This window comes from Neofelis nebulosa, chromosome 3 (genome assembly GCF_028018385.1).
Source record: "Neofelis nebulosa isolate mNeoNeb1 chromosome 3, mNeoNeb1.pri, whole genome shotgun sequence".
Taxonomy (NCBI): Eukaryota; Metazoa; Chordata; class Mammalia; order Carnivora; family Felidae; genus Neofelis; species Neofelis nebulosa.
Window position 1 is genome coordinate 55,338,859 of NC_080784.1, and position 23,812 is coordinate 55,362,670.

At 38.6% G+C, this 23,812-nt stretch overlaps 1 protein-coding gene across 3 annotated transcripts in view; it reads left to right on the forward strand.

The window, feature by feature from the left end:
* The window catches only part of HPGD (15-hydroxyprostaglandin dehydrogenase), a 29,969-nt gene extending 6,634 nt beyond the window's left edge, over positions 1 to 23,335 (forward strand). For 2 of the 3 annotated variants that reach the window (XM_058720868.1, XM_058720869.1), the window contains 4 exons: positions 5,776 to 5,872; positions 17,556 to 17,632; positions 19,852 to 20,015; positions 21,011 to 23,335. In XM_058720868.1, the coding sequence (XP_058576851.1) occupies positions 5,776 to 5,872; positions 17,556 to 17,632; positions 19,852 to 20,015; positions 21,011 to 21,149 (477 nt within the window). In that variant the 3' untranslated portion in view covers positions 21,150 to 23,335. Of the gene's footprint in view, positions 1 to 5,775; positions 5,873 to 9,458; positions 12,908 to 13,148; positions 16,618 to 17,555; positions 17,633 to 19,851; positions 20,016 to 21,010 lie in introns of those variants that run through there. The other variant, XR_009259171.1, reaches the window with a different exon arrangement.
* Positions 23,336 to 23,812: the final 477 nt, after the last annotated feature.

Genomic DNA, 23,812 nt, shown 5'->3' on the forward strand with positions numbered 1-23,812 from the left:
TATATTTGTGAATTTAAGCCACTTTTATTTTTTATCCTTCTTTTGGAACTTATTTCTTACATTTTAGTTCATATTTTAAATTTACTAAGTTTTCTTTTTGTTTTTGATCTTTTTCCATTCCTTTCTTAAATTCCACTGGATACCTCTAATTTTTTTTTTTCGCTGTTAAGAATATTTTATTAATCTTTGGTGGTTGCCCCTGACTTATTATGAACCATACTTCATTATATACTTTGGTTGCCAGATTTAAAAAAAAAAAAAAAATGAATGTACAACCATTTGAGAACTGCAGGAATAGTTAAGAATACATTTTTATAAACTTGATGGCACTTTCCAAAACCACATAACGTGGCAAGAATTTCTTTGAACTGAGTTCTGCTGGTGAAAAAGCACAAATCCCACAGCCATTTTCTCCCTGAAGCATCACTACTGATATTTTTAATAATTTCATCAGTGCTGTCTACAGATATTTTATAGATAAAGTTCACTAGGGTATAAAATTCCATATTGGTTGTATTCATAATGGACAGCTACTGTGTCTCTTCTCTGAGAAATCAGCTGTCAGAAAGCAGTGTGCAATGATTAGAGCCAATATAAAGAACATGAAAATAGTGAAGAGATTATCTTAAATAATAGGATTCAAATTGTCTATCTTCATCTGACTGAGAGGGAGTGTTTGCTCTAATGTAGCCTGGGTGAATAAACACTTGCTGCATGCTAGAAAGTTCTTACATTATCTGCAAATAGAAAATTCTGGAAGACCAGGAGAATTTTATTTGGCTCCTTTGTCTACAACTCACTCTCCTGGATCCTTGCTCATTGAAATTATCTGGCGTTTATTTTTCGTTGGCCTCTGCTGACATAGGCCACTCCTTAGCTTAACTCCAGGAACTAATATTTGTTTAATTTTACATCGAGAGAGCAAGATATAACCTTTGTTACCTATATATAACTCGAAAACATGTTACTTCCCTTCCTACCTTCAACACCCATTTCAAGAGTAGATTAGAATCTGACCAATCATTATCCTTCCAACTTGATTATCTCTGTTAGTATAATGCAAATATTTGTGTTAGGTTTACATAACATATATTTTTTTTAGACTCTGAATGTAATTTGCCTCCTTTTACAAGATCCCGTGTGTGCTTTTGCATTTTTCTGTGCTCCTGTCCCTGTCAAGAGAAGAACCCTTTAGTTAAAGAACCTTACCACATATCACTCCCTCTTCTGGAATCTTGTACAACATTATTATACCATTCTTCGAAAGGCTTACAAATTTAAAATTTTTATTAGAATTATTTTTTATACCCATGCACTATATGCCAGTATACTCTGAGCTCTTTCAGGGCACAAAATTTGTGTTTTGTGTACAGAGTAGGGGTTCAGTGAATGCTTATTGGATAAATAAACTGTCATTCGATGACATTTTGCATACAGGGGTATTCATTTTTGTGTTTTAATACACTGTTGGGATTATTTCCTGATATATTAGCGTTGCCAGGCTGTATCATCTGTCCTCCCACTTTTCACTCCTTACCACTTACCCCTTCCTTATCCCTAACTCCACAGATCTCACCACTCTCCCCACACAAGAGGTACATTAAACCTCTTCCCAGTCGTTTGTTCCCACAAGGCTAGTCTGTGCCTCCTCCGTCATCTGGAGCCAACTGTGCTGTCTTTATTTCGAACTGCTCAGAGCTAAGAATGTTCAGGAAAGAATGAATCTTTTCATAACTATCAAAGGTTACTCTGGCAATTGGGTGGAAGTAGACTTGACTTTGAGAACTGGTAAAGCCATGCTGTGATGTATTCCTTTTACTCTTTGACCCTTTAATACACCTGACTAACTTCTTCCCGTTCAGGTGGGATTTCATAACCTAATTTGGACACGTGACTAATGTATATTGAATCCCTTAGTGTACTCAAATAAAAACTAAACAAAATAGATAGCTTATTGCTATTGATTATTTTTGTCAGACGTACACGGGTTGACTAAAGATTTGCACTGGAAAGGTCAGTCAAGACTGGATTCAGTCAAAAGTAGATTCCAGCCCTGAATTTAGAATGCATGAGCTTTTATTTCATTTCTGCGGTCTTGGGTTTCACGGTTGTAAGAGGATGGGGATAATTTCCTTGCCACGAAGGATGGTTAAACTTAAATAAACCAGAACTTGCACGAAGTATCCAGCACAGTGCCTGAACATAGTATTCACTCACTAAATCATATTTCTCTTCCAGATTGTAAAAACTTACATTGTTTTCATTGGCACAGTCTGATTTCTATATGAGGTTGATTTCTCTGCCCTTCTCTACCTCTAAGGAAGAGTTGAGGAGGTAGATAGGAATGTTGTCAAATGTACTCCCTTTTCTTGGTTCCCAAGGATGTTAATTACAAATTAAATTAGTAACTTCTTTCTGTTATTGCTACTCAATAATATCTAAAGGTCTAGTTGAGCTCTAATGGTTAGGCAAAACTTGCTAAATTTTAAGTAGTTCTACAAGGGGAAATATAATATTTACTGCATAAATGAGTAAAAATGGGAAAAGACTGGACACAGAAACAAAAGATAAAAAAAGGATTTCAGGAAAAAAAATGGTCATCTATTTTAGTATTTCTTGAGAATTGGGCTGGTGAAAAGACAAGAAACCTGAAAGGCAATGTTTCATGATTTAGATGACAGAATTTTTAAAATTAGAGGTAGAATGTAGCACAAGAACCGTAAACTAAAAGGGACCCCAGATCGGAGGAAGGGAAGGGAAATGATAGATTCGGAAATTTCAGTAGCGAATGCACAGGCACACTTGTATTATGTATATGTTATAGAAATATATATGTAATACATAACATTGTATGTTATATATAATACATTATGTATCTATAAACTAAGAAGACATAATGTCTGATAAGAAGAGTTAAACAAGTAAGCTACTACCATTTATCCATTTATCTTTGTTACAGGGGAATTTACGAGTGGTTTTAACTTATAGAGTGCTTTAATCTGTGGAAAAAACTAATTTAAGATCTGGAATACAGTGCAATTATAATTTTGGTTTTACATACAAAAATTGCTCGTAACCAAAACTATGGAGTAAGCATGTGTTAATTAGGTCATTTGGTCACTAATTGAATTTTTATTCATATTATGTGAAATTAGACACAAGATATACTTTCTTTCTTTCCTTTTTTTTTTTTTTTTTGTTTTTTAGAGTCAAGTACAAAATGTTTTGAAGGTCAAGTACAAAATTGAGGGTACCTTGGGGCGCCTGGGTGGCTCAGTTGGTTAAGCGTCCAACTTCGGCTCAGGTCACGATATCACATTTTGTGGGTTTGAGCCCCCATCAGGCTCTGTGCTGACAGCTCAGAGCCTGGAACTCACTTCAGATTCTGTGTCTCCCTCTCTCTGCCCCTCCCCTGCTTGCGCTGTCTTTCTCTGTCTCTCAAAAATGAATAAACGTTAAAACAAATTTTTTTTAAAATTGTACCTTTATATAATGGACTGAAATCATACTATAGACTCCAGCTACTTTGTGTTTGTAGCTAGAGCATGTCTGTAGTTTTCATTTTCTTATTTTCCCCTAGATGCTTGGTATTATAATGACCAGATCTATGTGGTATATAAACATTGCCAAGGGACAAGAAAGATATTTAGAATTTAACAACAACAACAACAACAAAAAAAAAAACATTTTGTTCTGTGGTTTCCTAATATTTCATTTAATATATTATCTGTATAAGGCAGAGATTGTTATAGGAAAAGAGGTAAAATATCCTATATGCCCCAGCCAGAGCACATCAGACCCTGTTTTGTAGATTTATTCTGAGAACACTTTCATTTGAAAAGTTACTCAGTTTTTAACCTGATACTGGACGGGAAAATAATCCTTTGTCCTCCACCACCAAAGACCTGGAAATAAATCTTCCTTCTTTAAAAAATTAAAGCTTAAATATTCCCAAACTGTCTAACTGGCTGCATCTTGTAGATGTTGAAAACACAAAAGCAGGGTGTCAGCAAAGCTGTAAATACCTGAGAATAAAAGCATAGCGCCAATACGCATAAATAGAAATTCTGTCCAGACATGCTAGAGACTTAGGCAGAAACTACCAGAATCTGACTGACTTCAGTAATTTCAGCCATATACATTTTTTCCTTCTTATATAAACCATCAATGTTTTGGGTTTTTTTTTTTTCTTTTTAAAGGGAATCCTGGGGAGATTTTTACTTATTCTCCCTAAGCCTACTTAATATCAAACTGACATGTGGCTTAAGTGAATAGAATCTTCAATTTACTTTTTTGTTCTAGGACTACTGTTAGGTAGAGAGGCAAGAAATCTTGTTAAGAAAACTCTAAAAGGACTTTAAAGAAAAAAAAAAGGGTAAACACCAATGTATGCCCTCAGTTTCAGGCTCATTACCTATTTCATCATTATCTTTACAGTCTCGTAAAGAATGAAAAAAGTAGGAATAAAGATGTCAAAAGAAAATATCCACCTTCTAAAAGTCTAAGTTGGAAAGGAGAGCAGTTCTGACATCTAAAAGGGAAAATAAGGTTTCAAATATAAGTTTTGTATCACAAGTTACTCTGGGTAGTGGTGAATTCTTAAATGTCAGACTCCTGCAACAGAAGAGTTGCCTACGCGTGGAGATAGGTAACAAATCAGAGTAAACTCTCAGAAAGACGGTGCGAGAGTGAGGAGCAAACTTACGTGACAGACATGACTGAAGATCCTATGTCCAGCTAACGGAAAAGTCGGGGTGCTGAAATTGGGTAAAAGAGTTATATGATCTCACACCACACAGGCTTCAGGATTGCTTTATACTGCAACACACTGTTATTAGAGCCTAGTTTCTTTTCATCTCTCTGCTCTGTCTTCCTTCATGGAGGTTTCATCTTCAAGACACTGGTAATGTAATGATTTAACCCAGCCATCACACCGTTATGAAATGATGCAAAAGGAAAAATGGAATCATTTCTTTCTGGTTTTCTTAAAAGCAAAAATTTTTTCGGTGACCTCCTCTCCCACCACCCCATCACCTACCTGGACCCCCCGCCCCCTTTTAGCTGACTGCTCTTCAGATCTCACCACCTAGAAGTGGGTCACCTACAGGCTCCTAAGCCAGTCACTGGCATAGAGAATGGGCTTTCTGTGACTGAATTAATCAGTATCTACCCTAAACCTGGGGAGATCACCTTCCTCTGCATTACATGGGGAAAGAAGTGGATACAAATGCAAAATAGACTTTTTATTAGGAAAAAAAAAGATGAAAACTGTGTAGGAAATCAAGGGTTTCCACTATTATAGATTCCCAAATCCAAAAGAGTTAAACACAGCAGCTGAATATAAAATACCTGAATCTGAAAACCTTACGCTAAGAAGGGTAAATACATTTTGTGTCCAATATTTAGAAAAGAAAAAGAATACTATACACAGTACGGTACACACGAAAGAATGCTGTAAACTGTGTACTGGAAGGTGCTGCGAATTGAGGTCAAGTGACAAAACACCACGGGTATACAACTTTATTCATAAAATATCAGGCGGGGCAGTAAGTGAAGATTTGCAGAGATGTGACGGGCTCCACAACAGTAGGCAAACAAAGGAGAATGCAGTCAACGACTAGCTTTAAAAAAAGGCAAGCAGTCACTTGAAAAAGCTTTCAGGGGTAGTATTTGCGGAAATCTCCCTGGGTATCTGCAAGAGCAATAAAAACTTTGCTGTGTGACTGTGCAATGAAGTATAATGAATAGCTTTTCCCATTTATGCCTCTGGATTAGGTTTCTGTTATCAGTGGAACATATCTTGGCTTGGATTACATGAGTAAGCAAAATGGAGGTGAAGGCGGCATCATTATCAATATGTCATCTTTAGCAGGTAAGGACAGTTACTACATTAATAATAATTTCCTCTTGGTAATTTGGGCCACAAAAGTGAATCTTCAGAGGGTATTCATTATCAGTTCAGGTTTGGAATTGAAAATGTGCTTAATAGTTTTGTTGTTACCGGCTCTATGGGATTTTCTATTGCATTATGTCAGAAGTTTGAAGTAAATGTTTATTTCTTTTAATTAATTAATTAATTAATTAGAGGGTGCAAGTGAGTGAGGAACAGAGAGCTAAAGAGAGGGAAAGAAAATCCCACTAGAGGGAGGGAGGGAGAGAGTGAGTGAGAAGTGGGACTCACCTGACTCGAGGCTCATGTTATACCCGACATGGGACTCGAACTCACGAACTGTGAGATCATGACGTGAGCCGAAGTCAGATGCTTAACAACTGAGCCACCCAGGCGCCTTATGTCTATGATTTTAAACTGTGACTTTTCAAGTTCCCTTACTGTGGCACTAAGCAATAAGGCACGTGACAGCATCTTTGACAGAGTCAAAAATGCTAAAACACCATTAAGGTATCTCTACTCCCCTGTGACTTTAGAAAGAGAATAGAACTTAAAAACACGGCACATACAGTTGTTGGGATCTGTTGTGGGGGAAGCCAGATTTTACTTGTAGTTTCTCAGGGTCTCTGGCTGGGCCTGAGAATTAAATTGACCTAAGACAGATTTGCAGGAAAAAAGCTTGTGGATTTTTATATGTCCACGAGAACCCCTATGGGAAAACAGAGACCAAGGATAGCTAGGCCTAAGCATTTATGAACAAGGTTGAAGGTTGAACGAAGAAAGGTAATTGTGGGAAAGTGACTAAAATATATGGGGGGGCCTAAAGGAAGAGAAGAGTTATTTTAACAAGGTCTGTACGGATTTCCGTTGGCCTCAACTCCCCATCTCTGGTGATAAGCATGTTTCTTTGCCACATGCTCTTGCCTAGGAAGGCCCTATTTTACATGGGAGTTGTAGCACCTGCTTTCAGGAGGAGAGGTCAGAGTACCCTTCTCGTACCTGCTGATTTTTCAAGTGCCCTTAGGTCAAAATAACCCTTATGCCAAAGTGCCCCATTTGGGGTGAACTGTTCCGCCACCCATCAATGCTAAACTGCTATAGTAAATAGACCCAAACATGTAATGGCTTAAATATAGTATAATCTTATTCCTCACTTGTATATCAGCCCAGGGCAAGATCGTTGTTGCCAGGAACCTCTTCTATATGCAATCACTTGGAAAGTCAGGCTGGCAGAAACCCTTTGGCATGGAGCTTCCACAGTTAGGCTGGCAGTGGGGTGGGGGGGGGGGGGTGGGGGGACTCCTTTCTCTGCAGCAGAAAAAAAGAGAACACCGAGGAGGCAAAGCTTCTTTTCTAAAACCCCAGCCCAGTAACGGCACACCTCATCTCTGTTCATGGCCCGGTACAGGATTTGATCTCCTGGGTCACCTAACTCCAGGGGAGTCTGAGCATGTGGTCTAGCCATGTGCCTAAGAATGGATTTCAGTAGACTGCTAATCATCTTTGCCACAACGTACAATCCCAAGCTACGTTTTATTCAGAGCAGGAGGCTCTAATACCATCTGATACCATATTACTCAACAGTAGCTAGAATATTTGGCAGCAGCTTTTTGAGCCACTTAACCAGATGACTTTACTTTTAAAATTCTAGGGGACAAAATCATCAATGGTTCTTGAGTAGTTCAAATGAAATGACGAAGTCTTAGAAGTCTGGCCGTTATTGAGAGCAAGTCTCAATTATTCGTGTCCAGGAGTAGTGAGACTGTCTTAAATTATCTGGTTGGTTTCAGTGAGTGTGGTAATTGTAGGGGTTCCCCATCTCTCCCCCTTCTGCCCCACCTGCCAGTTCCGGTTGTATTTCAGGAATCCGTTTTGGCGATGCCTGTGATCACACCGGAGTCTGACTCTCTTCATCTTTACCTTCTCCTTCCTCTGAGAATCATTGTCAGATGGCCCTTAAGCTGCGGCAACCGTGCCCCCAGTGGAGACCTAGAAACCTCCTTCCTTACAACTTCTCCAAAGCAGACCAGCATCTCATTTTCTGGGTTGCCGAAAGACAAAATGACATCCCTAAAGTTATTGTAGAACTGATGCTATAAATTTTTCAGGGTAACTGGGTTATTTTTCCTAATGCAACATCTCCTTATAAATGATAACACTGCAACTCTGAGGATACAGTAAAAGGTGACAGCACAGACCACACTTACAAGAGATATTTGGCCTAAGGGAAGGCCACGTTTTAGATTCTGGGAGGCCGAAACCCTGGAGTCAAATTGTCAAGGCCACATACGCACTATTTTAAAATGAAATTATAAGGAAAAAATACACAAATGACTGGAGAAGTAACAAGAAGTATTTAATATTTTATTAAAAACAGAAACTTAGAGGGGGGCACCTGGGTGGCTCAGTCGGTTGAGCGACTTCGGATCAGGTCATGATCTCACAGTTTGTGGGTTCGAGCCCCGTGTTGGTCTCCGTGCTGACCGCTTGCTCAGAGCCTGGAGCCTGCTTCAGATGCTGTGTCTCCTTCTCTCTCTGCCCCTCCCCCGCTCACGCTTTGTCTCAAAAATAAAATAATGTAAAATAAATAATAAATAAATAAAATGTAAATAAATGTGAAATTCTCAAAAATAAATGTAAAAAAATTTTTTTTTTTTTTTTTTAGTTAAAAAAGAATCGAAACTTAGGGGCCCCAGGGTGGCTCAGTCAGTTAAGCGCCTGACTTCGGCTCAGGTCATGATGTCACAGTTCATGAGTTCAAGCCCCACATAGGGCTCTGTGCTGACAGCCTAAAGCCTGCTTTGGATTCTGTGTCTCCCTCTCTCTGTGCCCCCTCCCCCACTTGCACGCGTGCTCTCCCTCTCCGTCTCTCTCTCTCTCTCTCAAAAATAAATAAACATTTAAAAAAAATTTTTTAGGGGCGCCTGGGTGGCGCAGTTGGTTAAGCGTCCGACTTCAGCCAGGTCACGATCTCGAGGTCCGTGAGTTCGAGCCCCGCATCAGGCTCTGGGCTGATGGCTCGGAGCCTGGAGCCTGTTTCCCATTCTGTGTCTCCCTCTCTCTCTGCCCCTCCCCCGTTCATGCTCTGTCTCTCTCTGTCCCAAAAATAAAAAAAAAATAAAAAAAAAATTTTTTAGGGGCGCCTGGGTGGCGCAGTCGGTTAAGCGTCCGACTTCAGCCAGGTCACGATCTCGAGGTCCGTGAGTTCGAGCCCCGCGTCAGGCTCTGGGCTGATGGCTCGGAGCCTGGAGCCTGTTTCCGATTCTGTGTCTCCCTCTCTCTCTGCCCCTCCCCCGTTCATGCTCTGTCTCTCTCTGTCCCAAAAATAAAAAAAAAAATAAAAAAAAAAATTTTTAAATAAAAATAGAAATGTAAAAAAAAAAAAAAAAAAACAACAACAACAAAAAAAACACGTGGGCTTTTTTTTCACCACCCGGGGTGGTGATCAAGAGATAATTCCATGGATTGGGTCTTAAAGCCAACAGGCTAGAAAAGCTTGTTGAGCCCCAAGCACTGTACAGGGAGCCCCTCGCCCTTCTGCCACTAGAGGTACTTATTTCATTCCCAGGAAGCCTGCAAGGCTCCAGGGCTGGATCAATTTAGGATTCTGTGGGAGACATTCCATACCATAAGGGGAGGCTTGCTTGCATCAAAGTAAGTATGAATAGCAAAATGCAATGTAGCACTGTCTTTTATCCAATAAAGCCATTTAAATGTGTTAACACTTCACATTCATCGAGCACTTGCTGTGTATGTGATACTATTTTAAACACTGCGTGAGCATTACCTCATTGAATACAACAGACATGAAGTAGATTCCGTAATCCCCATTTAGTAGATGAGGAAATCAAGGTAGGAGAATTTTGCACAAGTGTATATGGCAAGGAAGCAGGGAAGCTGGAATTCACATGCAATCAACCTGCTACGAGACCTCTTCTTTTTTAACCACTAGATTATCTATCTCTTCTCTCTGTGAGTTTGTTAATTTGTCTCTCCATCCACCGCCATTTTGGCCTCACTGTGAAGTAAAAGAAACAGAATTCCTATAACTCAATTAAGCCAGGGAAACTTCTTGAGGCCTGGGCACTGCTCTAATCTAAAGACGACAAGACTAAACCCCAGTGATATCTTAAGCTTTTGCCCATTTGACACACATAGTAAAGCCCTGAAAACATTTGAGAAGCTTACCAAAGTCGCAAGTCAAAACACGTCACTGAGAAGAACAATTTAAGGATTATAATTAGACGTCCACTTGGCTCTCTTGTCTAAGAGCTTGCTCTATCACACTACCCACCCCAGGGTATTCTTTCTCTCCTTCCCTATTTCAGGGTCAACATTTGGAACCATGTGTGGGTCTTTCTCTAATTATGCAGATAAGACAGTGATTAGATCCCAAAATCAGTGATAAGATCATTTGTGTTTTAAATTGTCTTTCTGGCACTCTTATAATTTAAAGAATATCCTAACCTTCCTAACTGCATCTCTGCCTAATATTCCTCCCAGCCAGCAGGGTAACTCTATTTATAATGGTTAAGTAGTTTATCTTTGTCCATTCTGTATGACTCGGTGCCTCCATCCTTGTGAAGAAAGGTTCATAATGCCTGACCACCATACCTGTTGCCTTTCTACTATTTGTCGCTGGCCAGTCTGGACAGCCCTGGACCAGGCCCTGCCACCTCTCCTCCCACCTGGGCTTTGTCATTAAGGTACTTTCATCTGACAAACAGTATTAAGATGTACTATCTTGTATTTTGTCCACTCACCAAGCGCTTCTATTCTTCCCATAATGAGTTCGATAAACATTCAGGATTTTGTAATGGTAGAAAAACAGAACCTCTCAGGTGTCACACTTTCCTCAGAAATGTGATAAAAAATTGTCTACCCTTGAAGTCACAGCATGATGGGAGAGGCCAGATGACCAAAAGAGTCTTTGAGGAGTTACCAGAGTCAAAGTAGTTTTTTTTTCCAGTTTTATTGAGGTATAGTAAACAAAATGTAGAAAAAAGCATTTCTAATGCTTGCTTCCTCTGTGTTTTCCAAAAGTGCTTTCCAAACTTTCTCTCCTCACAGATTTTTCCTCTTTTTCCCCTTACTGCTCACTCTATGAAGGGAATAGCTTTGGGTCCTGTTGAACTCAACCAGTCTTTCCTCATAGACTCTTACATAGATTCGGTGGAGTCCTTCACTGTCAGTAAAACCTTAAGTTGAAACACTGGTTTGGGCAGAGAAGTTAATGAGTAATGACCACTGACGCAGCCCAAGTATCAAATGCAATTAATTAGTTTAACAAACAGGAGTAAAGCGGAGAGTGATCCCTCAGCGTACTGAGGGAAGGGTGTGCTCCATCTGGAAGCTCCACAAGCTGTTCTGATCACTGTTAACCACATAGACTCTTCCGTAGGAGTTTTTGTCTATAAACGTAATATATACAGCTGAGCTCATTTTGCCACATTCATCATTAACTATTAAAAATTTTTTTTTTGAGAACAGGGTGACGTCTGGTGTCATGCAGGTAATTAACCAGCTGTGCTCTGAGCCTAGGACATCCTGTAAGAGTCAAGTTTGCCCCTTACATAGTTGCTTCAAACAGGGAAGGACAAAGCGGTTGTCAGAGGAAAAGCAGTCCCCTTGCGAATCCTGCTTCCACCTGCCTGCACACTCAGCTGCTGAGGTCTTTCACTGGGGGCATTCTCTGTGCCTCTGACAGTCACTCAGTAGCATTTTGTGAGAGATCCTATTAGGGTCTTTTTTTTTTTTTTTTTTTTTTTTTTTTTTTCTAAGATTGAAAACAATAAATAAGAAAACTTATTTTCTGAAAACATTTAGAGTCTCAAGGAAATATGTGAGCATGTCTTAAATACCAGCCCAGTAACATACTTATTTGAGGCATACATTTCACCTAAAGGAGTGTAATTAGCTTGCCATTTGTGTTAAGGTGGATGTGCCAAAGTTACCACTTTAAGTAACAAATTCAACTTAATCGTACATACCTTGGGCACGTACAGAGAGGCAAATAGGGATGTGAAAGTAACGAGGCAAAATTTCTGCCTGAAGAGCCGCATATCGGTATCTCTCATCAACATGGCAGAAGTAAATAGAATGACATAGACTTTTTAAGCAGAAACATGATACCGAATTGCAAGGCGCTGGGATTCCCATGGCCTGAAGAGTGGTAGTTGGACTGGAATGTCGCAACAGACCAGAAACATTGGGTGACTTAGACTACTGATCACCTTCTTTCATCTCCGAGCCAACAGTAAAAAGAATCAGGTGGTACCACCCTCTGCAGTATTCTTTTTTTTTTTTTTTTTGAATAAGTGTTTATTTATTTTGAGAGACAGGCATATATAGAATGAGCAGGGGAGGGGCAGAGAGAGAGGCAGAGAGAGAATCCCAGGCAGGCTCCCTGCTGCCAGTGCAGAGCTTGACGCAGGCTTGAACTCACACACCAGAAGATCATGACCAGAGCTGAAACCAGTAATCGGACACTTAACCAACGGGGCCATCCAGGCACCCCAGAACTAATAAAATTGATTCTTAACAAACAAAATTACCTTTCCGGAAAGATTTTCATTACAGAAGATGCAGTAGTTTTATGAATGCTTACGCCACTTTTCACGTCCTGTCACACTTGCAAACGTGACTTGTTAATGGCGCACATGATACTGATGGAAAAAAGCAGCACCAGATAAGGTGTTCTGTTATGTGGAAGATCGCGTGTAACGAGGAGGTGCACCGACTACTTGGGTCAGCTGTCTCCACCAACCTAGATAAGCAGATTCTCATCACTTCTTCCTTCTCCCTCCTCTTAGAAGAGCGATGGTTGAAAACAGAAAGATGGGTAGATGTTTTCTTTTTTGACCGTAAAACAAACGTGAGGGGTTCACATTCCTGCTTTTTGGCTGAGCTGCTGAGCTACAGTTTTGCATGCGAGGATTGGTGTCCTTGGATTCTCAGTTTGTTTTCCTAAGTGGAATTTCTTCAGCACTTCTGTGTAATCTATTTGACATGGCTTCTGTCCCTTTGAAAGGAAGTATGTTTTTTTTTTTTTTTTTTTAACATTTTTTTTAATTTATTTTTGGGACAGAGAGAGACAGAGCATGAACGGGGGAGGGGCAGAGAGAGAGGGAGACACAGAATCAGAAACAGGCTCCAGGCTCCGAGCCATCAGCCCAGAGCCTGACGCGGGGCTCGAACTCACGGACCGCGAGATCGTGACCTGACTGAAGTCGGACGCTTAACCGACTGCGCCACCCAGGCGCCCCAGAAAGGAAGTATGTTTGGTGATTCAGTACAATTGCCTTGTCTGAGCAGATTTGCAGTTTTTTACCTTCTATGAGATGTAAAGGTTACAGCTATCTGTTGTAAATATGGGCAGAAAGAATATTAAAGATAGAAGAACTAATGTGGAAATGGAAAATGTATTTTTCTAAATGACTTCCTTCTATGTTCTGTAATTGCATATGTAATTTTCAGGTATTTAAAATTTTTTTTGTAATTATCTCATCCAGTCATTCGCTATTTGGTGTTATTATCCTGAGTGTTTATAGAAAGCATTTATTTTGTGGGTAGAATTTCTCCTTCCATTGATTTTTTTTTAACTTTTTTAATGTTTATTTATTTTTGAGAGAGAGAGAGAGAGCGAGCAGGGGAGGGGCAGAGAGAGAGGGAGACACAGAATCTGAGGCAGGCACCAGGCTCTGAGCTGTCAGCACAGAGCCTGATGTGGGGCTGAAACTTACGAACTGTGAGATCATGACCTGAGCTGAAGTCGGACGCTTAACCGACTAAGCCACCCAGGCGTCCCTATTGAATCTTTTTCCCAAATGAATCTATACTTAGGGTGGACATAAACCTGTAAGTAATTAGACCTATTATGTTTTGGAGAGACTCATTTTGCAATTCTGTAAGTCAGCTTGCATCATGCTGGGTCTAGACTAAGGATTAAAAAAACTATTCTTTTTAAATAAAGTTTATTCTGAGAGAGCGAGAGAAAGAGAGAGAGAGCGAGAGAGGGAGGGGCAAAGAGAGAGGGAGAGAGAGAATCTCAAGCAGGTTCCACACTGTCAGTGCAGAGCCCAGTGTAGGGCTCGAACTCATGAACTGTGAGATCATGACTTGAGCCAAAATCACAAGTTGGACGTTTAACCGACTGAGCCACCTAGGTGCCCGAGTATAAAGTAACCATTTTTAAGCACAAATAATAGCTTTCTCTCTCACAACATTAAACAAAACGTCATTTCTTTAGAGACTGCTATCTCGTTGTCATAATCCTTTGTTTTGTTGTTGTTCTTAAATCCTTTAACATGAATACCCTGTGCATATCGGTATTAATTTGCAAGATGTTAAAAACCCACATTAATTCCAGCCGCTGGCCAGCTAGTTACATACTGGCAATATTTCCTTGAAGTTGGATGACTGGCAGTGATCTAGCCTTTCAGCACTGGAGGGACTCATTTCAATAGAGTATATTTTAAATATGCTTCCCTGTGCCTTGTACTTGAAACAGACTAAACACATAGATCTCAAACGAATGTACTTCTGTAAATCCTCTTGAATTAGGATTAGCAGCAGCCCACGGTTCACCAGGTTCAGAAACCCAACCAAGTTAGGACATTGTACCAGATTTGTGGCATTGTAGTTCAAAAGTATACATTTTCAGAAAAAGATACAATGTGGAAAAATAAGTCTGTAAAATGAGATTTGGGGATACAGATCTCTAACCCACCCTTCCTGTTCGGAACATGAGAAGTAACAGTTAAGATCTATATATGCTGGGAAGATTGAAAAAAAAAAAAAGTCTCCAAATTAACTGTGGCTTGCCTAAGTAACTGAAAAATAGAATTCTCTTAACTTGTAATACCCCCAAACTGGAAACAATCCAGATATCTATCAACAGGTGAAAGTATATGCAATTGATGGGTATATTCTTACAGTGGAATAGTATTCAGAAAAAAAAGAAAAGAAAAGAAATTAGCTATTGATACACACTATGATGTAGGTAAAGCTCTTGATTATCCTGGGTGAAAGAAGTCAGACTGAAAGAGTTTACAATATGTGATTACGTTTATATAAACTTCAAGAAAAGGAGGACTGTAGTGACACAAAGCAGATCAGCGGTTGCCTAGAGCAGGGAAAGGGGGGCAGGAAGCAGAAGGAAGGGGTGACAAAGGCACAAGAGGAGACTTTTAATTGATGGATGTGTTCACTATCTTGATTGTGGTCATGGTTTCATGGGTGTTTACATATGTTGGAACTTCTTGAACTGTGCACTTTATGTAGTTTATTGTGTGTCATTTATGCCTTCATAAAGTTATAAAAAAAAAAGGACAATTTCTGAGTGTCTGCTATTGATTTATACAGCCTTTGATCTGATATCAAAAAGCAAAAGCAAAGTACAAGTCAACATTTTGCAGGATCGCAGTGAAAATGTCATTATAATGGTACAAGATTCATAAAACCAAGTGCCGCTTTAAAAATGGAAGCAAATTTTTCCCATTCTGGTTGCATTTACAGTTGTGCCTTTAAAGAGAAGTGTATGTTTTGTGCTTGCCTGTTTAAATGGAACCCACCTAACAGTACTTGATTTATTTCACTTCTGTGATACTTTGAACCAGCTTGGGTTCAGAAGTTCAGTACCTTCACAGAAGTTACAAAAGTCCATTTCAAGTTCATCTTTGACAACATTTATGAACAGCGCCCTTGTGCTTTTTGTTTCTGTGGCTGTGTCAGCTTTTCTCTGCCTACAGCTCCTTCTGCACTTCCTACAGTCCGTGGACACGGTCCTACCACCAACTGCCTTTATCTCTTAGACCTTTAAGGAGGGGCAAAGCCACGACTAACTCAGAAGAACAAGATGCAGCAATGCCTGGCTGCACCTGCTTATTCCCTTTATCCCAAAGTCCTGATACACGGTGATACACAGTCCTGTGTACACGGTGGAGCCATCATGAATTCTTGGTGGCTGACCTTAATGAACTTAATTAACTGACACATTTTACTAAACCTAAAAACAAAAAACAAGAAGAGAACCACATGTTATAATACTTTGAGGTCACTGGGTGGACGCACTACGTGTGATCTACCATCAGGGATTTAAAGTGCTCTTGAGCAAACATACTTTATAAATTGAGACCTGGCAGGCACCCAGGGAGTGGTTAAGGTCTGCATTTAGTGCTGAACTTTGGCACAACACACTCGACTGATTGGTGGTGCTCTGGGACTAGTTAGCTGGGTGGAGATGAACATGTCTCAGCAGAATAATTTAGTATTATTAACATGACATTTGATATTAATAACATTATAATAATCAGAGATCGCTGTCCCTTGACTCAGAGAAGTCACAATGTTAAAAATGTTAAAATGAGTTAATGGAAGAAATTTGTTAAAAACTGAAATATACAAATGGCTCTAGTTGAAAGCTTCACTATTGATTAGAAAATTGACAATTCTGAGAAATAAACTTGGTAGTAGTAGAACTAGAAATAGAATTTGATTGTTCAGGAAAAGGTTTTTCCTGTTGTTTTGTTTCTTTTGGGGGGTTGTGCCAAGAGGTAGGGGGACAAAAGATGCTGTGCGTGCTACAATACTATTTCTGCAGGCCATGAATTTAATCATGCATTCGAATAGTTACTACTATGCATATGTGGAAAATTAAGCCAATTCTAAAATTGCTTGAATTGTGTTAGAATGCATAATTATGAAACGAAATAAAATGGAATCATACATTTTTAGTTGTGGCTTGCTTTCTTTTTCCTTTCTTTCTTTCTTTCTTTCTTTCTTTCTTTCTTTCTTTCTTTCTTTCTTTCTTCTGGTTTTCTTTCTTTTCTTTTCTTTCTTCTGGTTTTCTTTTCCTAAGTCATGGGCAAGAAGATCTAGGCATCTACTACAGATATAAATCAAATGAAGTTACTTTGAATTTTCTTAAACACTTACAGGCATCATTCAGTACAAGTGGTGATGGGGAAATACATACTAATTTATAGCAAGGACAGCTAATCTCCATATCTCGCTTAAGAAATTTAAACTTCCTCAGCCATTTGCAAGTCTTACAAATATAGAATATATACTTTTTAAGATCCAGCCTTAAAAACTGAAAATCGATGGTAACTTACTGGAATTTAAAGATGATTCCGTTTGTGATTTGTTTGTTTATTATTTTTGAGAGAGCGAGAGAGAGAGAGAGAGAGAGAGAGAGAGAGAGAGAGAGAGAGAGAACGTGAGCAGGGGAGGGGCAGAAAGAGAGGGAGGTACACATTCCGAAGCAGGCTCCAGGCTCTAAGCTGTCAGCACAGAGCCTGGCGTGGGGCTCAAACTCAAACCATGAGATCATGACCTGAGCTAAAGTCTGACGCTTAACTGACTGAGCCACCCAGGCGCTCCTGTTTGTGTTTTAGATAACACTGACTTCTCTTGACAGAAGGTCAGGGAGACAGAAGGGCTTACATATCACTCTTGACTTCATTCCTAGGCTGTCACTTATATAGCATAAATTCTGCACAGTATAATAGAGATCGTGGAAGGAAAGTTGTCCAATAATGATTTTAGTGTATTTTGTAGAATAAGCTTAAAATAGACACAAATTATCCATTTGCATAGCAACTATTTCTTGGTTTTTGTCTGCTTATTTTTTAGTTAAGTTGTTGAAATTTTTTGTTTGTTTCAGGACTCATGCCTGTTGCACAACAGCCTGTTTATTGTGCTTCAAAGCATGGCATAATTGGATTCACACGCTCAGCAGCGGTGAGGATGTGACAACTACAATGTCTCCTTTTCTCTTTCTGTACCTGCATGAAACATGAATTCTAGAAAGTAGACGGGAATAAAATCAGAATTCGATACATCTGGATTAAAAATAGAAAAATAAACTATCCTTTAATCTTTATTATAAAAAAGAAAATGGTTCTCAAGTCACATCAAGGGGCAAATGAAGACTAGATCCTTTTAAAATGAAGTCAGTCCTAAACACAGATGTGGTATTGAAAAATCTCCTAAGGGCAAAAAATGGGAAGATACTCTTTATTTTTAAAATTGGCTCCAAATTTAAAAATTATTAACTTTAGCCCTCCTTGAGTAGAATATGCAGTGTGCCCCAGATATTACTTATCACTGGAAATACGACAAAAAGAGCACGGGGGGTGGGGGGTGGCGGGGGGAATAGGCATTTACCAGAGAGAGTAGTCAAGGGGGATGTCTCCATGGGGGCCTAGGGTAAGAGGTGCACAGAGCTTAGAAGAATATTTTAGGCCTAACTGACCACATGCATTGATGGCATGAAGTGAGAATGCTTGCCTTTTTATAATAACTGTAAAAAGGCCATTTGAATGGAACCTGAGGAGGAAGGGGAGAGTCGGAAGTAGGAGCCAGATGAAAAGCGGCTTGTGCCCCACAGTAACGAGCTTAGATTTATTCTAAATGCAGCTCCCAGGGGGTCTTTTATGCAGAGGAGGGACAAGATCAGGTTTCCATTTTCTGAAGACCATTCTGGCTACTGTTTAGAGAATGTATTAGGACAAGTATAGAAGAGAATAGGACAGTTGGGAAAGTCTCTGCAGTGGGCAGACGAGGTGAGACAAAGAGAGGAGGCAGACAAATAGAGAAAAGATGGCGAGAGAGGAAATAGATGCATGAACAGTAGATGTGCAATCAAAAGGGAAGGCAGGCGGCTCTCCTCCTCTTAATTCAAATTGATTGGAAATTTTTATTTACTTTGCAAAGTCTTACTCTGTAATTCAACTTTCAGTGAACGCATAAAGCTATTACAAACAAAGCAAATCTGAAATACCAGAAACTCCCTTTTTACAATGACAAGAATGGACAAGAATGGACACCTGTACAGTCAGTTCACTCGCAAACGCTGAATTAGAGAATACTGAACTGTTGCTCCTAGGAGAAATACAGGGTTACATTCTTTCGAGCCTCTGGTCACAGCATTTTTGATCAACCATCCATAGCCTAGTTTAAATGTATTTGTATTTAAACACATCTTATTTAATGCGTATTGTGTTCAATATGTATTATAGTAACATGACCAACAGCATTTATGCCTCATGCCTGCATCAGGCTTATCTAACACATGTAGTTTCTCTATAAGGCACATCACAGCCTTCCCACACTTAGGAACACCAAACGGCACTTCACCACTAGGGTTGGGAGTCATTTCAAATAGCCAAGTCACCAACAAAAGGCACAGAAGTGAGAAAAACATGGACTAAATATATCACAAAAGGACCTTTGTTTATAAGAGCTGAAAAAGAAAGAAGTGCATCTTTTTTTATCTTAGCTGAAACATTTGTGTATAGCAACTCAAATTTCCCACTGCTCTGTGCCTGTCCATAAATGACCCCAAAAGCTCTATGACTGTTGATTTTGGAGGTTACAAGAAAGCAAACGGAATGGAAAAATAATCGACTGCATTTTGTTCTACAGATACTTTAAGTAAAATCAGTGGGTGCAAAATTAAGCCAAAGAATGCTACTCTGAAAATACTTAAATTACTTTCCAGATAGTACATATTATCAAGAGTATCTTTAGAATCCATCAAAGTTGCAAACTTTCCACTAACAGTATTTTTTAAGGAAATGTTCTTTGTTCTACAACCCTGATCTTTGAAAGCAAACCTGAGATATTAATTCTGAGCGTTAGCTTTTTACATTTGGGTTCCTTCAGAATTCAGTAGATAAGATCAGCTTAAATAATCAAGTATTTTCAGGAGTTTCCCAGTAAAACTAATTTTTGAAGAATTAATTGAGGCTTTCAGGAATTCATTCAGCATTTTAGGTATGTATTCTTTTGCTTTCTGCTACCAGTCAACCTTACCACTGTCATTGTCCTATAGCTAGAAGGATATCTGACTAGCATTTTTCACTTCAGACTCTTTGAAATGGTTTTAATTATCAGTGTGCCCCATGGTATACATTTACAAAGCTTGAAACCTGCAACCTTCTACTTCTCATCAACAGATGGCAGCTAATCTCATGAACAGCGGTGTTAGACTGAATGCCATTTGCCCAGGCTTTGTTAATACACCCATCCTCGAATCCATTGAAAAAGAAGAAAACATGGGACAATATATAGAATATAAAGATCACATCAAGGATATGATGAAATTCTATGGAATTTTGGAGTAAGTACTTATTTTCCTTTGTACTGTGGTTAAAGTACCATCTAGTCTTAAGTGATAAAGAGGGGAAAAATAACCTTTTAAATTTGAGAAGCTAACGCCAGCTTTGACGTGTTGGTTCAGCAAACTCTCAAAAGAGAAATTTTTTTTTTCTGGGCTCCTAATGTGTATGTTTACACATTATGAATTTTGAGATACAGTCAGTGCATCGTAATTGCCTTCAGCCATGATGAGATTTTTTTTTTTTTTTTAATGTGAGTCTTTTGCAACTAATGATACCTTTATCTGACTAAATACCAAGAAATATTCACATTTGCCTCCTGTGACATCTCACATGGCCCCTTAACTCCAACCATTTTCATAAGAATCAACACACATGGTTGGTGAATAGTGTCTGTGTTTGAGCAGTTGGGTTTCACAGCGTGGAGTCGTAACTATCAGGTTGAAGGAATCCCCCCCCCCCCCCCCATCAAATCCTGGTTCTATCTCTGACCAGAAACGTTATCTCTCAACCTCTGGGTACCTCAATTTTCTCACCTATAAAATCGAGACAACACGAAAACAAACAGGGGACTTTTGAAAGGCCGTGAATACATTGATACATGGAAGGTACTTAAAATAGCACCAGATAAATAAGAGATGTTCAAGAAGCGTTATCTCTGATTCTTCGTGATTCGATTTTAAGACCCTTTCATCTGATTAAGTCTAAGATCTGTAAGCTCGAGGGGAGAAAATAATCATTGTCTCAATGTAAACAATAAGCCCCTGAGTTCTTCCTGTCAAAATGACAGGGTAGGCAAGGAAATGTATGACTAAGGTTGTCATATAATTTAGTTCATATCAAATTGAATCAAATAATGGAGGTAGCAATAGCTTCATGACGTGCATTTCCCTAATACTTGTTAAAGCTAGTAGATTCTCCAAAAACAATTCAAAATGTAGTGATAGTTATGCCTCATACTGAAATTTAAAAAAAACAATGTTTCCTCTCTTTTTAGCCCATCAATGATTGCGAATGGATTAATAACGCTCATTGAAGATGATGCTTTAAATGGAGCTATTATGAAGATCACAACTTCTAAGGGAATCCATTTTCAAGACTATGAAACAACTCCATTTCATGCAAAAACTCAGTGAACATCTTCTAGATCAGCCATAGCTGAAAATAAGAGCTAATGACTTCTATTAGAACATATCTTCATTTGAATATAGCTTTTTAAAGGAAATGTCATTGTCTGAAGCTTTCCTTCGCGTATTTGATACTAATTTTATTTCTAAATGATTAGTGGAGTATTTGAATAAAAAAATTCAGGAACTGGAGTGCCTGGGTGGCTCAGTCGGTTGAGCAACCGACTTCGGCTCCGGTCATGCGGTGTGTGAGTTCGAGCCCCGCGTCAGGCTCTGTGCTGACAGCTCAGAGCCTGGAGCCTGCTTCTAATCCTGTGTTTCCTTCTCTCTCTGTCCCTCCCCCACTCATGCTCTGTCTCTCTCTGTCTCAGAAATAAATAAACATTAAAAAAAATTTTTTTAAAAATCAGGAACTATCAGAAATACGACGTGAACCAAAGCTAACTTTTGATCTTTATAGTCTGAGTAATGATTAAAACAAAGGATATTCAGGGAATATTCTACCTTTCAGAAAATGTATTTAAATTTGTGGTACATAAATATTAATGTTTTTCAGAATATCAGTTCAAAGGAGATACTTGAATTGTTATTTAAATCAAACCAGATGTAAAAATCTCATTTTGTTTTTATGTTCTCACTTCAAAAGAGAGAAGCTACCTACAATGGCAAATTTTTAGGAACAATAACTTACATACCACATTTCAGCTGAACATTTCAGCTCTTTAAAGACGTGGCATATTTGGGGGCCAGATAAGGAATAAATTACTGTGTGAATATATCCCAAATGAAAAATCTGATGTATGGGAAAGTGACAGAAAGTAACTGGCTGAGATGTTGACCCACAGTTCGGCCTCCCATCTAGGAAAACCATTTCTTTCCTATTTGCTAGTTTTAAGAAATTTAATTTGGGGGGCATGTGGGTGGCTCAGTCAGTTAAGCAGCTGACTCTTGATTTCAACTCAGGTTATGACCTCACGGTTCGGTTCGTGAGTTTGAGTCCCACATCAGGCTCTGCACTTCATGGAGCCTGCCTCGATTCTGTCTGTCTGTCTGTCTGTCTCTCTCTCTCTCCCTGCCCCTCCCCCCGCAAAATAAATAAGCTTTAAAAAAATTATATAAACAATGTAAAAACAAATAAAAAAATATAATTTTCTCCAGAAATCTCAGGAATAAACTTGTACAGTTACAGCAAAAAGGATAGTTAATGCTCTTTAAATATTTTACTTAAGATAGCCTCATTAAGAAAAAAAAAATACAAATACAATATTTTTCAGATAACTTCTTTATCTGTACCAATTTCAAAAGTGCCTACTTTTCAAAATAACTTTTTTTTCTAATCTCCAGAAGTTACTTCGTGTTCTATGTATAGCTGTTGAAGAAACTAATTTTGTCACAGCTTCAATTGTAAATGTTTTTGTGTGCTCAAAGTCATATTAACAAGAGGTAAAGATAGCTGTGATATTTTGCTATTTTCCCTGTCAGGTGGTTTAAGATCAGATCAGTAAGTGCAGCTGCGTTGGGTAACATTATTTGCAAGTAATAATTCATGCTAATAATAGTGAAAGCACAAGATTTCCAAATCAATTTTTTTTTTTTTTCCCCATAGAGTATTGTATGAGTGATTCACTCTGCCTGTGAAGTCCAAAGCTCCCTGCTTGGAGCAAATTCCATCCATTTGAGATTGATGAATATTTTCTAGAGACACTGGAGTGTTTTCCTATCTTGTTCTGTTTTAATTCTACCATAGAGAACTATTGCCTTCATTTTTAAGGAGTAATTTGAATATGAATAACTTATCTAGAGGTTCATATAATGTATTTGAAAAACAACAAGAAATAAACATCAGTGAATGTCTGATAGAGAAAAGTTGTAATAATGCAAAAACTTGTTCATACATTGTGGCAGGAAGCCGTCAATAATAATATAGGGATGTGGAACGTCACTTAACAGATTTTCCTACTGTAATGTTCAATGCTATAGCTAAAACTTTTCATTTATGGATAATTTTCTGTACTGGCAGCCCTCAATATACTTTGTGCTTTGAATTGGAAATTTTTTCTCAAATCAGTGAACTCTGCAGACATTGGAAATCAAATACTGAGTAGAACTGAAAAAAATGAGTTATCTGTTTTAAAAGTTTATTTTACATTAAAATATATCTGCTATAAATACCTTTAAATAAACCTATAATGTTATATGATATCTCTGTATACTAATTGGGAAAAAAATATTAAATTTGGGGGAGGGGAAGCGTTAGTTTCTTTAATTATATTTTTTTCAATGAAAATCCTAATGTAAATAATATGCATTTTTTTTGAAATGTATTTGCCTTAATAAATAGGGCAGGGCTCCCAGAACAACAAAACTAAAAGTATGTGGACGCTGGAAAAAGATTAAGACTTGAAAACGGCATTGAAATGTCCAACAAACTTAATTTTCCCATATCAAAATAATTTGATACTTGTGCCATTTACAATACAAGTGATTATGTGAAGATTTCTGTCTTTTTTTTCCCCCTATCTTCATAAGTTTAGGACATTGAAGAGGTCTGAAAGTGTAAATTTTTAATAAAATTCAAGTTGTTTTGCATACTAAATATCATTTGAAGGGTAGCTTCTTTTTTATATTTGAATTTCAGTAGGCAAATTTACTAGTGCCCGGTGCATGGGACG